Source organism: Vipera berus (assembly GCF_964194415.1).
Source record: "Vipera berus genome assembly, chromosome: 1".
NCBI classification, from domain to species: domain Eukaryota; kingdom Metazoa; phylum Chordata; class Lepidosauria; order Squamata; family Viperidae; genus Vipera; species Vipera berus.
The window spans coordinates 225,661,982-225,678,277 of NC_138202.1; the positions used below are offsets into that span (position 1 = coordinate 225,661,982).

The window sequence follows — 16,296 nt, forward strand, 5'->3', positions numbered from 1 at the left end:
TATTGGCATGTGAGCCAATATGAGTTATGAAAATGTTTCCATGTTATGGGCATGCAATATGGAAAGTGTTGGATATGGAGGCCTATCTCCTGGTGTATGTAGGTTCCTCTTTATGAGATTACTGCTGGTTCAGTGTCTCCTGCTGAACAAGTCAGACTGAACCTTCAGCAAATTTGGCTGAAAGCAACTTAATTTACATAAAAGAGCCATTGAGAATGTCAGAGTAAAGCCTGAATTAGGATATAACATCTTTTAAAAGGTCCCACTGCTTACTTCCATAAAGGAATCTTCCATAAAGTTCTTGTTAAGGAAGTAAGAAGATGCCTCACAAAATATTTTTAAAGGACATGTCCTTAGGTAGCTACTTTTGTCTCATCTCCAACCCCCCCATGGAGACAGGAATATTTAGCTATTCCATTTTGAAAGTAGCATTTTCCCTCTTTTCTTGAGTTCTGCCCTCCAAATGATTGATAATGCATACTTCCTTGATAATGCTTGTGATAAAGTAATCAAGATCTGGGATCTGCTTAATTCTGATTGGTCACTTTGGACTGCTCCTTCCCTCTTTTCTTTCATACTTGAGTTTTGTTTTCCAGGTTCATTCTGCTTTTATCAGCTGGAGAGACCGGTTTTTTTCAGACTGGCCTCTCCTCTTATATATTGCCCATCTATAGTAACAATGAGCCTTTAGTAGCACATCCCACTCTGTTTAGAACAGTGCAGCTGTCAACCCAACTTGTCTATGATCTACAATGTCCCCATAGTTTGAGCTCAGGCTGAACAGGAAAGCAAATCTTATTTGAAAAAAGTCCCAAGATGTGGTTAACATCTCTTACTTTCTCTAGCTGAAAGGAAGTCAAGGAATTTAGGTGAGGTTTAGTGGGCATGTGGGTCCTCCTCCCATCATCCATAAATGATAGTCTCTTGCAAATTCTCAGCAGCAATTACTATTTTTTTAAAACTTCACATGCTCCCTGTCCCTATACCTCAAGAGGAGCAACTTGGTCAAGAAAGATGTTCAAGCAGCTTCTGACAATTAGGAGAATAGAGGGATAATTTAGGATGGAGTTTTCCCACTAAACTCTGCAACCATCTTTTCAGCAATCCTCCATTTCGGTCTCTTTTTTGACATGGATATGGAATTGTTTCAGAATACCCTGCTTTGGAACAGAACAGAATTCTATTCCAGAATAGTGTTATTCCATGCATAAAACCTAGAGCAAGATTTGATAGATGACTAAAATCACTGATGTAGCCATTGGTTAAAATTCATCTACTCTCCATCCCCCAGCCCAGCCTTTCCTTTATTAAGGAAAAGTTATTGATGAATGTTTTTGCTAACAACCTGTGACGTTTGCTGGAAGGGGAAATTCAGTCTGGGGAATCCCCCAATCACGTTCTTAACATGACTCACACTAAACAGTAAGGACAGTACCATTCTGTGTCTTTGTTTTTAAAAGCAGCAAAGATGATCAGGGGACTGGAGGCTAAAACATATAAAGAGCAGTTGCTGGAATTGGGTACGTCTAGTTTAATGAAGAGAAGGACTAGGGGTGACATGATAGCAGTCTTCCACTATCTCAGGGGCTGCCACAAAGAAGAGGGAGTCAAGCTATTCCCCAAAGCACCTGAAGGCAGGACAAGAAGCAAAGGATGGAAGCTAATCAAGGAGAGAAGCAACCTAGAACTAAGGAGAAATTTCCTGACAGTTAGAACAATGAATCAGTGGAAGAACCTGACTCCAGAAGTTGTGAATGCTCCAACGCTGAAAGTTTTTAAGAAGAGATTGGACAACCATTTGTCTGAAATGGTATAGGGTTTCTTGCCTGAGCAGGGGCTTGGATTAGAAGACCTCCAAGGTCCCTTCCAATTCTATTATTCTAATTCTAATTCTAAAAAACAGAAAAGGGATCTGCAATGAAGACAGTGAGAGGTCTTTGGTGTTCTCTGAGCCTGGTTGTTTTCTTGCAGACATTTCATTACTCAAACTAGGAAACATCATCAGTGCTAGAAGGGAATGGGGTTTGCTCTTAATTTAAAGTCTAGTGGCTTGCCCTGTCAGTATTGGTGAGACTGGTCTTAGAGGCTTTTTGATTCATCTGGGTGTTGATTGCTCTGACAAATTGGCTATCAATGGACATATGTACATAAACAACATCTACATATATGCAAAAGAGACAATCGACAACTCAGAAAAGACCCAAACACCTCCCCACTAGCAATCGATACCCAGATGAGCATAGATTAACACCATGGTCAACATCAGACCAATGATCAAGAAGTAAACAATACCCAATCAAGGAACTGCCAAACAAGCCAACAATAAACCGCCCAACCAAAAAGTCTCCAAGACTATTCCCACCCACAACCAACCAAGCTCAGAGAGCACCAAGGACTCCCTCATTTCAACCCTGATCTACAAATATTCTCCCTTAATGAAGACAGCACAATTAATGCTGGTATACTTTTCTCCTAGTAAAAGAATGGGGGAAAAAATGAATTCACTTGATTGTGAGGGAAACCCCACTGTTACCCAGTAGTGTTATTTATGGTGTCATATTTATAGTAGCTGAATTATAGAAGAGTGATTTTATCTGAGCTTTTCTTGGGGTTTTAGATGCTGATGCCCTAGTGATGGGGGCCCCTGGGGCACCAATGGATGTGAGCTGCCACGATGCCAACAGAGATTATGTTATTGTTACCTGGAAACCACCAAATACAACCCATGAAGCTTCAGTGATCGGCTATTTTGTGGACAGGTATATGTGGAAGGAGTAGCATTTGATTCTTCTGTATTTCAAATAAATTACCAGTGCTCAAAAACACAGTTTTTGAACTTGATGTAGGTTTTGCTTTCTGTGGAAAGTTACTATAATATTGTTAAAATTTTATTTCAATGGAATTTATGGCATTTTGTGGTTTATCAACGAGTTACAAACCTCCAACTCAATTTGGATCTCTTTGAATTGGTTTACACATACATGAAGATCTTTTAATTGCTCAATATGTGATAAATTAGCCCTGAAAAAATGATTACTCCATTGAATAGGCCTGTCCTGGATATAAAATATATAACATATTTTGTTATAAAGATCAGTCCTTTATTTCAGAAACCTGTCCTAGATTTATTTATTGTTTTTTTTTAAAAAAACTCATTTTAGTCCTTTATTTTGGTCATTTAAATTTTACCGTGCAAATGAGATGACTTAATCATGTACAATCCTATTATATTCATGTGAAAACTATGGATTTTAAGGAGATAGATGCCCTATTTGATTTTAGGTATTTTTATTAGAATATACATTTTTGTAAAGTTTTTGTTTTGCTCTTGAATTATCCTTCATAAAGCAGAGTTTAAACAATCACAATTTTTATCTAATGAATCTCTTTCAGATTTGCCCCTGTTTCAGGTCATATTTTTTATTTTTTTCTGAGAAAATATAGTCACTGTAATTATGGCACAAGCATGATCTACACTACACATCCCTCCCTGCAAGTTGCTGCTTGGTGATCACAATTACCAAGTGATCGACATACACATGTGGATCATTTAGTTCCTTACTTTCTGGTTTCTTACTTGTTAGGTTAATGTGTTAATTTCCCTTTTTATTACATGATAGTGGGATTATTTTATTTTATTTATTTGATTTTTATCCTGTCTTTATTATTATTTTAAAGTGATTGGCCCAAGATCACCCAATTGGCTTCCATGCTTAAGGAGGGACCCATTGTCTCCTGGTTCCTAGGCCAGCACCTAAACCACTAGACCACACTGGCTCTCCTGGTCTTATTTATCTCCAATGACTGATGTCCAAGCTTCATTAACGTCACTTCTTGAATGTGTATTCAGTGACCCTGCTAACGATACACATGCTTTGTCCATTCCACATAATCCCATAGGTTAAATTGTCAAACATTCCTGAGTCATCCTAATCATTTCCTGGGAAATATCCCATGTTCATCTTATATAAAAATGGTCCTGCTGTTCGAGTCAAGAACCAACTTAGTTTAGCATTTTGCCAAATTCCTTGAAGGGGACTTGGAAGTGGGACACAGAAACATACCCCTCCCTTGCCATTGCTGCCCCGCTATTATTATTTCAAGGCACACAATCCTCTACCTTGCATCTCAGCTCTACCAGCCCTTGATAGATTTGTCATCCATTAAGTTCTCCAATTCCCCTTGATAATCTATTTAGGAGAGTGCCTGTGCTAGTTTGGGCTAGTGGCTAAAGCACCAGTCTGGAAATATGGAGACCTTGCTTTTAGCTCCATCTTAGGCACAGCTGGGTGACATCTTGGGCCAATCATACTTCTCAGCCCTAGGAAGGAGGCAAGGACAAACCACTTTTGAACTCTTGCCTAGGAAATTTCTGGGGCTTGAAGGAGATGCATAGGAACCCTGCTGGTGCAGTGGTTAGAATGCAGCATTGCAGGCTAACTCTGCTCACTGCCAGGAGTTTGATCCTGACCTGCTCAAGGTTGACTCCCTTCCATCCTTCTGAGGTCGGTAAAATGAAGACCCAGATTGTTGGGGGCAATATGTTGACTCTGTAAACTGCCTAGAGAGGGCTGTAAAGCACTGTGAAGAGGTATATAAGTCTAAGTGTTATTGCTATTGCTTTCCAGAGCAATAGTCACTGGCTTTAAAATGTGTATAAAAGGGAGCAGGACCACAACTGCCTGGTTGTGCCTACTATTTGGCAGCCAATTAACATCATTGTGGTTGCCCATGTCCATGAGTCCATGAGTCCATGAGACAGCTACTACAATTTCCTTTTTCCTCACTGTATACCTGTGAAGTTACAATATTTTATCCTAATACGTATTATTTAATACTTACTTCATTTCAACTATCTTTGGCATCTGATTCAGTCAGTCTCCCAGTTTAAAGAAATCATTCTCACAGTTTCGGCAGATTGTTAGAAAACCTGAAGTTTTCCTCTCCATCTTTTTGTCATTTGCTAAAACCAGATGTGAAGTGGGTACTGAAAACTGGGTGCAATGCAATGATGCTCCTGTAAAAATCTGCAAATATCCAGTCACCGGTTTGTTGGAAGGGCGTTCCTACATTTTCCAAGTGAGGGCAGTCAACCAGGCAGGGATCAGCCGGCCCTCCAGATCCTCTGATGCTGTGGCAGCTCTTGACCCCGTGGACCTGGAGAGATCACAGAGTAAGAAAAAAAGGCATATTTCTTCAGGGGAAATTATAAGCAGTCTTATAAAAGATGAATCTTGCTGCTAAATGAGTGGGGCAGGTTACATTTCATTTCTGAGCCAGCCATAAATCACGCTCGCAAGCTTACTTATGGCTACTTAAAATAAGTGTTATGATTTCAGCCTATGTATGTAATGTATGTATGTATGTATGTATGTATCATCATCATTTTAGCCATTGTCTATCCAGGATGAAGTTCTCTTCCACATGTTTCCATGTATGTATGTATATATCTACACACACACACACACACACACACACACACACAAAGAGTGGAGGTCCCATTGTGAACTATTATGGCTAATAACTTTCAACAATTGTCTCACGCTCTGTATATAAGTAGTCCTTGACTTGTTCAAAATTACAACAGCACTGGTAAAAGTGACATGATGATTTTTTTCACTCTTATGACCCTTGCAACATCACCATGGTCATGTGATCAAAATTCAGACATTTGGCAACTGGCATGTAGTTATGACAGTTGCAGTGTCCTGGGGGTTCTGCAATCACTATTGGTAACCTTTCCAGCTGGCCTTTCACAAGCAAAGTCAATGGGGGAAGCCAGACTCATTTAACGACCACATGAGTCACTTAACAACTACAATGACCTGTTTAACAACGGTGGCAAAAAAGGTGGTTAAAATGAGCACAATTGTCTTTAACAACCGTCTTGCTTACCAGTGGAAATCTTGAGCTCAGTTGTTGTTGTAAGTCGAGGATTCCACTGATAAATTATATTAGGCCTAACATGTGCTTCATTTTTGTCCGAAGTGTCAGGGGTTTCTGGTCAGTTGATTAATTTGTTCAGAATAAAAATGTGATCTTTTAAGGGTTTGTTCACCTTTAGCATGGAAAGAGCACTCATCTGAATTAATAACCTCAGATGCTAGAGCTATCAGTATTTGCATAATGCTGCTGATATAAAAATCCATAACAGTGAGAAGCAATCAAATGCTACAAAGAGGATGATTCAATCTAATGTTCAGAAGGCGTTCTGTTAGTACAGAAACTTAAATATAAATAATGTTTTCTTTCACCTTCAGCCATTCACATGGAAGGAGGCAGGGACATTGTCTTCCATCATGATGACTTTGAAGGTATGCTAAAACTTTTGTCTTCCGGCTGACATTCAGATTTCTTTTTCTGGCTAGACTCCTTTTGTTATGCATTTAATATAGAGGTAAACATATGCATCTCTCTTGTTGTCCACATGAGGAATTTAGTAGAAGGAGAACTTCAGAACTAAGTTAATACATTCTTGAGTGATTACTGTTTGTGAGTACCGGGAAAGTATTCCATTTTCATTTTGTGCACGTAAGCATTATGCATGTTTGCATTATCAGGCTATCCCAGTATTGCTGTTTTAATTTTTCTGGTTTTCCAACAGGATCTTAAGAACAGTAATTTGTTGAAGTGCTTTAAAGTTTAAAGCGCAATAAATCATACCCGCTGATGCAGTTTAAGACCACAGTGTAAATATATTTTAACATTTGTCTTCCCAGAGCAGAAACATCTTTTTTGCTCTTTTGAATATGGAACATAAGAGGGCCAGAAAAGGCTAGTTAATCAGCACAGGGCTTATTTCCTTCCAAATTCAAATTGCAATGCAAAATGTATATGTACAATGTGCTAAAATGCACAGTGATAGTTCTCTCAGTGCCTAGAGAATGCATGTCGATGATAATAGTTAAGACAAATCAAGTCACAGGTTTTATTCCCCCCCACCACTCTTTCTGTGACAAGCTATTTTGCCTACCAAATATCTCAGGGCTCAGCTTTTGAAAGAAAACAGGTGTGGAGATACCAGATACAAGAGCTGCGCCAGTAGTCATAGTATTAAGAAAAAGTGCTGGGGATTTTCTCTGACTAGGACTAAAATTAAACCAGCTCAGCAAGCTGATCCATCCCAGATGGATCTTAAAACTCCCATTGTCTCTTTGAACTGCTGATCTTTGGTGAGAAACAGAGAGCAGCCACAGCTGTTACAGGAAAATGACAATTCATTCCTATGCCACATATTACCCAATGATTGTAATTGTCATTCCTAAACTAGGAGAGGTTTCTACATCCTACTTTTTTTTTTTGCCGGTACAACTTTATATTTAATTGCTGTGATTCTTCATGAAAATTTTCCTCCTGGCTCATTTTTCAGAGGCAAGGAACTATCAGGCTCCTCACTTTCATCAACCTGTCTCCTATTTGCATAAAGCATTAAGACTTTATCAGGGCATTTAGTACCGCACACGAAAGCGATTCAAATACGATCAAAGTAAAACAAAAATCTTAGGAGATGAATGCAATCTTTCCTCCTTCTCCCTTCATTTTTTTTTAAAGCCAGCTATGAAAAATAGCTGCTACTCTTCTTGCTTGGTTTTCACAAACTGGAAACAAATTAGCTTTGATAAGTCACAGAGCTGATGTTGAGCCCTTAATAGCTGAGCAGTGCGCTCTAATGAGATAGTTTGGAAATACAACTTTTTGCATCAATGCTAGCCTGGGAGATTAATCTGGCGCTGAGCAGTCATTGAATGTATTACTCTTCTAGGTGATGTTAAAATCCTTGGACCTCCCACCAATGTGCATGCTTCTGAAACCAGCAGGACATATGTCGTTCTCAGTTGGGACCCACCTGTTCCTCGTGGCAGAGACCCACTATCATATTTCATCGAGAAGGTACTATGCTTTATAGGGGTATTTGCCTGGATGGCATTTCAGGACCACATCCATTTCAAATAGGGTGCTCAGTAGCAGAAAAGGAAAAAATATGAACATTAGCAGAACAAAGTTTGAAGGGATCTTGGAGGTCTTCTAGCTCAGAGGTGTCCAAACTTGAAAACTTTTAAGACTTGTGGACTTCAACTGCCAGAATTCCTTAGCTAGCCATGCTGGCTGGGGAATTCTGGGAGCTGAAGTCCACAAGCCTTAAAGTTGCCAGGTTTGGAGAGCCCTATTCTAGTGCAATCCCCTGCTCAAGCTGGAGACCCTATACCATTTCATTCAAATGGTTGTCCAATCTCTTCTTAAAAACAAATCCGGGAATGTAATAGGGATGGTTGAAGAGATCCAAGACAAAAAAAATATATGCTTTAATTACATTTATTTAAATGACACTGAAATTGAGGATCAGGGGAAAAGTGCTTTTTTCCATACTGGGGAACATTGGATAGATAAGACTTGGGAGTAAGCAAGCCACAGGAGCAGCATAGATGCTGAAGTAGTTTAGCCTTCCTTCTAAAAAAATCTACAGGTGAAACTCGAAAAATTAGAATATCGTGCAAAAGTTCATTTATTTCAGTAACACAACTTAAAAGGGGAAACTAATATATGAGATAGACTCATTACATGCAAAGCAAGATAGTTCAAGCCGTGATTTGTCATAATTGTGATGATTATGGCGTACAGCTCATGAAAATCCCAAATCCACAATCTCGGTAATTAGAATATTGTGAAAAGGTGCAATATTCCAGGCTCAAAGTGTCCCACTCTAATCAGCTAATTAAGCCATAACACCTGCAAAGGGTTCCTGAGCCTTTAAATGGTCTCTCAGTCTGGTTCAGTAGGAATCACAATCATGGGGAAGACTGCTGACCTGACAGTTCTGCAGAAAACCATCACTGACACCCTCCATAAGGAGGGAAAGCCTCAAAAGGTAATTGCAAAAGAAGTTGGATGTTCCCAAAGTGCTGTATCAAAGCACATTAATAGAAAGTTATGTGGAAGGGATAAGTGTGGAAGAAAAAGGTGCACAAGTAGCAGGGATGACCGCAGCCTGGAGAGGATTGTCAGGAAAAGGCCATTCAAAAGTTTTGGGGACTTTCACAAGGAGTGGACTGAGGCTGGAGTCAGTGCATCAAGAGCCACCACACACAGACAGATCCTGGACATGGGCTTCAAATGTCGTATTCCTCTAGTCAAGCCGCTCCTGAACAACAAACAACGTCAGAAGCATCTTACCTGGACTAAAGAAAAACAGACCTGGTCTGTTGCTCAGTGGTCCAAAGTCCTCTTTTCTGATGAGAGCAACTTTTGCATCTCATTTGGAAACCAAGGACCCAGAGTCTGGAGGAAGAATGGAGAGGCACACACTGCAAGATGCTTGAAGTCCAGTGTGAAGTTTCCACAGTCTGTGTTGATATGGGGAGCCATGTCGTCTGCTGGTGTTGGTCAACTGTGGTTCATTAAATCCAGGGTCAATGCACCTGTCTACCAGGAGATTTTGGAGCACTTCATGCTTCCTTCCACAGACGAGCTTTATGGGGATGCTGACTTCATTTTCCAGCAGGACGTGGCACCTGCCCACACTGCCAAAAGCACCAAAACCTGGTTCAATGACCGTGGGATTACTGTGCTTGATTGGTCAGCAAACTCACCTGACCTGAACCCCATAGAGAATCTATGGGGCATTGCCAAGAAAAAGATGAGAGACATGAGACCGAACAATGCAGAAGAGCTGAAGGCCGCTATTGAAGCATCCTGGTCTTCCATAACACCTCAGCAGTGACACAGGCTGATAGCTTCCATGCCACACCGCATTGAGGCAGTAATTGCTGCAAAAGGGGCCCAAACTAAGTACTGAGTACATATGCATGCTTATACTTTTCAGAGGTCAGATATTGTTCTATGTACACTCCTTGTTTTATTGATTGCATGTAATATTCTAATTTTCTGAGATTGTGGATTTGGGGTTTTCATGAGCTGTACGCTATAATCATCACAATTATGACAAATCATGGCTTGAACTATCTTGCTTTGCATGTAATGAGTCTATCTCATATATTAGTTTCCCCTTTTAAGTTGTATTACTGAAATAAATGAACTTTTGCATGATATTCTAATTTTTCAAGTTTCACCTGTAGCATGTGTGGAGCTACCTAAGCAGAAAGACTGGTACTTGTTCTGATCTTACCATCTCTGAATAGATAAATTAGTCTAATCTACCCCAACCTAAGCAAAATCTCTCCCAAGATAACCTGAATTCCTGGTGGGTAGAACATAATATGTGTTGTTTTCTAGGCAATACTAGGAGAAAGTGCTGCTATTGATGCCATCTGGGATGTTTTGCGATCTAGTTTACAGTCAGTAGATTTTTTTAAATTGTTATTTTACACTAGAATACTAACCAGGTTTGATCCAGTTTAACTTTGAGGGCTATTGCCAAAAACAGCTCAATGATATCATCTGGCATGCTGAGTGGCACTCCGGGAGTTGCCCTCTCAATATATCTGAAGAGCTGAAGGTTCTCGATGGCTGACTTAAGCTATCTTAGGACATTATCACTCCATTGGCCAGAGCTGATACTCACTAGCCCAGTATTTTTCAACTTCGGCAGATTGAAGATGTGTGGACTTCAACTCTCAGAAATGCTGGCTGGGGAATTCTGGGAGCTGAAGTACACATGTCTTCAAGTTGCCAAGGCTGAGAAACATTGCATTGTCTATGATGGCAATATGCAAAGGAAAATAAGGCTCCCCTAACTCCATAATATTGTGTGTGATAAGAAAAAGCAGTTCAGTGACTAAAGTTGCAACACTGTACACCAGCTTTCCCTACATAGAACCTGCTCAAACTTTACAATTCTCAGCAGCATGGCCAGCATCAGGTTACTTGGGGAATCATGGAAGCTGAAACCCCATACATTTAGAGGGGAGCAGATTAAGCAAAACTCCTTTGATGCACCTATCTCAGAGAGAATCCCCGTGTAGCTTTTATTTCTGGAAAAATACGCTCAGGCTGGGCCTTGAATGAACTAATGACATCCTGTAGAATAGATCAGTGGACCTCCAGCTTGGCAGCCTGGCGGTGGGGTGGGGGGAAGAGGGGATGATTCTGTGGGAGTGGAAGGCATGCATGCAAGTGCGTGCATCTCCATTTGCCAAAATGGTGGGTGCATGTACCCGCTGCTCACACAAATAGATCTTTGTGTGCTAGCACAAGCACCCACCACTCATGCAAATGGAGCTGTACGTGGACACAAACTCACTTGCCACTCAAGTGGCCCACTTCTGAAAGGCCGAAGCCTGGTAGTGGGGTGTGGCTCAGGGCTTGGGAACCCCTGCTCTAGAACATGCTGTGTCAACTCTGGCCACTTTAAAATGTGTGGGCTTCAACTTCCAGAAAGCTGGCTGGGGAATTCTTGGAACTGAAGTCCATCCTTCTTAAAGTGGCCAAGGTTGATAATCATAACAAAATCGTAACATGACTAGAATTGAGCAAGACTCACAATATATTTATTTGTCAGATTGCTCTAAATGGTATCAAAACTCTCAGAAATCAAAATCCCTGCTTGAACGAAGTCTATTTGTATCTATTTGTATGAAGTAGAGGAATTTATTGCTTTAACTGTTTAAAGTCAAACACAGTCACCAACTAGAGCAAGCAAATCCATGTGCTTCCATATCGCATCTGGCAGATTACCTAAGAAATAGAAGATTGTGTCGCTATAGTTCATTAATTCAAGCACTTTTAATTCAAGTACTTTGAGGGCCTTTGCAACTCTGTACATGCAGTAATGATCTTGATCTTTTCTTTACAGTCTGTTGTTGGCAGTGGGACTTGGCAGAGGGTGAACGCTCAAGTGCCAGTCCGATCTCCTCGCTATGCAGTGTTTGATCTTGCGGAAGGGAAATCCTATGTTTTCCGAGTTTTGTCAGCCAACAAGCACGGGATTAGTGATCCTTCTGAAATAACACCACCTATTCAGGCAAAAGAGGCCATCGGTGAGGAATCTACTGCATTGGATTAGAGCTAGGATAATTCAGGAGCAAATCTGTCTCCAGCTATGAAACTCTGTCTAATTTTGGGCCCACCTTCAGCACTGTGTAATTTTCAGAATCATTATTATGGGGGGAAATTGAAGGGAAATGTTATTTGCAGGGCTAGCTGTAGACATGTTGGCACCCTAGACAAAATCATAAACTGACACCTCGTATGATTTGACTCATCTTCCCATTTGGGTAGGAATTGCAAAAAAGTGCCCTTTTACGAGTTTTACGATTTTTAGGTTTGGAAAATTGTTTTATTTTCCTTTTCTCAGACATTTTCACCCTATTGCACATTGAGTAACAGAATTAGAGAGTGGGAAGGGACCTTGGAGGTCTTCTAGTCCAACCTCCTGGGTCGAGCAGGGAATCGTTTACCATTTCAAACAAATGGTTGTTAACATTACATCAGCACCCATTTTTGCCTTATGGTAACATTTCTGTGAAATTGTATTTCACCCTCAAGCAGGCACACTAGCTAATGGGTTCTGCTGCTACTGCTTTTTGCTTTTTTACTGTGGTTTTTGGAAGTCTTTACCATTTTGATACCCCTTATATTTTGGTGCCTCTCGGCTGGTGCTTTCTTATCCTTAGCTTAAAAACAGCCCTGGTTATTTGTTTTGACATCTTGGAAGGAAGGGAGAATATAAATCTGTCAAATAAATACAAATAAACTTAAAGTATGTGATAGATGGGAAAACTCTTGATGGTCAAGGCCAGACAGCTTGATTGTTTTTGAAGGGAGAAAGGATACAGCTGGATCAGACAGGGGGATAAAGTGGGTAAGAGCTAATTTTCCAGCTTCTCTTTAGGTTGAAAAAGTTCAGGGTTTTCCTTATTTCTTTAAACTTTTAACTTATTTTCTCATAATGCAGATGTTATATTTCCCACTCAAAATGGCTCTAAACTATGTCTGATTTTCAGTGATAGCTATCAAAGGGGATCCCAGAAACCATGACTAGTAGGAATTTCATCCTGAGCCCTCAGGATGCCTAGCCCTTATATAGAACAAGAAACGATGCTGGGAAAAGGGCTCAATGAGAATTAATTTAGTAATGAACAACCTTGTGTTTGGCAACATAAAACTGACTGAGATACTTTGAGATAACTTGTTAAAGCTCAGAGTACAAATCATGGCCTAGTATTTCCTAGGAACCATTGCTTTCCAAAACACACCCATCTAACTTGTTATGATTTGTGCTGTACAATAGCGGTCCTCAGTCTTTCTGTGTGGCAGCCCAGCATGGAGGCAGGGGGAGAGGGGATTGTTATGTGTGAGTGGTGGCAGGCATGCACACACCCACAAGCACATCTCCATTTGTGTAAACACCTGGTGCTTGTGCAGCCTGGCAGTGGGTCACAGCTCGGGGGTTGAGAACCCCTGCTATAAAATGGTGTTTCTCAGGGATTTTGATTACCATTTCTAAAAATTTGTTTTAATAGAACTACCACACAATACTGTCCAGAGCAGTACGTATTGTATGTATGTCAAAATTGGCAAGAGGCTGGACGGAATGTTGCAATGAAAGCCCTGCCCCTTTTATATGGCCCATGTATGAAAAGAGGCGGGGCTGGCTTCATGACATTCCATCCACCATCTTCCTAGTTTGGAACACCCTTGCAAGCACTGTTGTTATAGTTCCTGGGCTGCAAAACTCCAGACATTCACAACTTATTTCCTGTATGTCTTTGTTGCCACCTCAGGATTTGTTGCCACCTGTTCTTTTGCAGGACATATACAGTAGTCCTGGTGCTATCACAGCAGTCAGTAGAGTCTGTGTAATATGACTTCGTCATCAACTGTTTTCTACCAAGGCCCTTTGTGAATGTGGCTTTAAAAATTCTGTTTTCAAGAGAAAAAAATACACAAGAATTCCTCTTGGTTAAATGTTTAGAATCAAGATATTTAGTCATTAGCATCTTTGAAGAACACTAGAAAAAGTCCAATTCTGATGAGTTCCATATGGTTCCTAATTTTTATGAGTGCATTCTTTCTTTGTGGGAGACAGGGTCATTATCACAGTGGGGTTGAGGGTTGTAGGGAAGGAGACATTAGCTCCAGGGGTGTCTCAGGCATCAGCACTTTTGAAATACATAGGACAGGTCCAGCTGCTACTGAAATGGGTATTAGTTGTCATGGAGAAGCTCCATCTTCTCCCTGATCTTTTTTGTGTGCAAACAGAGGCAGATCCCAGTGAATGAGGGAGGAGGAATTTTAATGAGTTTTTCTCCCCAAGGTCAGCCTTGTGAATTTCTCCAAAGGTCTCATTTACATACTGTATTTCTTAGAGGGATTCTGGACTTATTTTCAACTTGGAAATCCCTAGACCAATTGATAGTTCAGAAACCAAGATCGCTTTTTGAAAATTACACCTCCTCCCCTTTTAGAAATGTTAAGACCAATTCAGGAATTTAGTAATGGAAAGGACTTGATAGGTAGACAAAAATGCCAGATTCAGTCTAAATATCTGACTAAAATATTATTATTTTAAATTTGCAGTGTATAGCACCTTCTAATATTTGCTAGGAAAATCACATGGAAGACTTGAGAAAAGTTGGTTATATTATTTATTTATTTATTAGGCTTGTATGCTGCCCATCTTGCCTAGAGGTGACTCTGGACAGTTTACAAATATATACCAATATTTGGTATACCATATATCAAGGACATACATTCAGTTTTGCAGTTACTAATATTGTTGGCCGTGCAAGTACAAAGATAGCCAGGGAAATGATTGAAGCCTGGAAAACGGGTGCCTTATTAGTCTACAGGAGTGTTGATTTACCACCAGCTTATCAGGTGCTTAGGAGCTGAGGACTTGGCAGCACAAGGAAACAACAGCTAATCACCAGCCATCAACACACCAATTAACAAATAGGAAGGCACCACATAAATACTACTCATAGAATATTCCAAAGCATGTATTCCAGCACAGACAAATTCCCTGAAGCTGAGCTCTGAAGGATGAGTCTGAAAGCTTGGAAGATTAAAACTCTGGTCCCAGTGACTGACCCAAATTCAATCTTGAAATATACCAATGTGTTGCTATGGAGAGAGTAAGTGTCTTTGTTTGTGCTGCAGTGGCGCCATCAGCCCCTGGACGTGTTGTTGCGACAAGAAACACAAAAACCTCTGTTACTGTGAACTGGGACAAGCCCAAATATGAAGAAGATCTGATCGGCTATTACATTGATTATTCTGTGGTAGGAACAAATCACTGGGAACCGTGTAACCATAAGCCAATCAAGTATAACAGGTAAAAGCAATGTAATGTGTTTAAAGAATTGCTTGCTGTTCTAAATATGCATGTGTAGATTTTGGTTAGTCCATTCTACAAGCATGGCTGGCTGGAGAATTCTGGGAGTTGAAATCCTGAGGTCTTAAAGTTGCCAAGGTTGAACACCCTTCTACTAGGGTGAGGATAATCAACTGATTTAATGAGCAACCACAAGATTATTAATAAATAAATAACAAACAAATAAATACAATAAACAAACAAACAAATAAAACAGCAGAGAACACAGCAGGAGGGCTACATAGGAATGTCACTGGCTGCTGGTGGGAGGGAGTTGCCGGCTTTGCAGCCAATCATCGTGGGGCCTCTTTCTGGAATGGAATGACACGCTGGGGATCATCTACACTTAAAGGGCTTAAGACAGCTCAGGTAGGAAACCAGTGAATTAAATTGAATTAAAGCTGGAAAACAAAGGCATTTGCAATGGTGTTGGAGTGGCAGAATGTCCCCACAAAGCGGTGAGTAACTGGCCCGCACCTACAACGGGCCAAGCAGAAAGTGTGCATCTGTCTTCTGTCCCAAAGACTAGAAATAAAACAATCTTCTCTGAAAAGAGCAAGTACAATTTCTCTGAGCCATCCGTTGTCTGTGTAAAATGGCAACTGGTCAACAGTCTGCAAAAATCCCATTGGGCATATCAGGACGGATTAGATAACCTGTTCAGGCCTCCTATCTTAAAAACAGTGCGGGCGTGTTTGTAGATTCATGGTTTTCCACCTCACGTCTCTTTTGCTCCAATAAATTGTTTGTTGCATGGACAGGGGAAGCCTTTTCATTTTGTAACAATCCAAGCATATGCCTTTAAAATTAAACCACAATAGCAGCTCACTGCCCTGTTTTTTTCAGGTTCACTGCGCACGGCCTGACAACAGGAGAGAAATACATCTTCCGTGTGAAAGCAGCCAATGCAGTGGGGATGAGTGAAAATTCTCAGGAGTCTGACCCCATCACGGTACAGGCAGCCCTCAGTAAGTGGGACTTGGTTAGGCAGATGCCTTGAAAGATTAAGTAGTGGTCTGATCCAT

At 40.6% G+C, this 16,296-nt stretch overlaps 1 protein-coding gene across 1 annotated transcript in view; it reads left to right on the forward strand.

Annotated features, from left to right (window-relative positions):
* MYOM2 (myomesin 2) overlaps positions 1-16,296 on the forward strand; it is a gene marked incomplete at both ends in the record, with an annotated part of 89,830 nt that overhangs the window by 19,498 nt on the left and 54,036 nt on the right. The window contains 7 exon segments of the mRNA XM_081345699.1: positions 2,618-2,759; positions 4,974-5,173; positions 6,261-6,314; positions 7,763-7,890; positions 11,750-11,933; positions 15,058-15,232; positions 16,118-16,239. Coding sequence (XP_081201825.1) covers positions 2,618-2,759; positions 4,974-5,173; positions 6,261-6,314; positions 7,763-7,890; positions 11,750-11,933; positions 15,058-15,232; positions 16,118-16,239 — 1,005 coding nt within the window.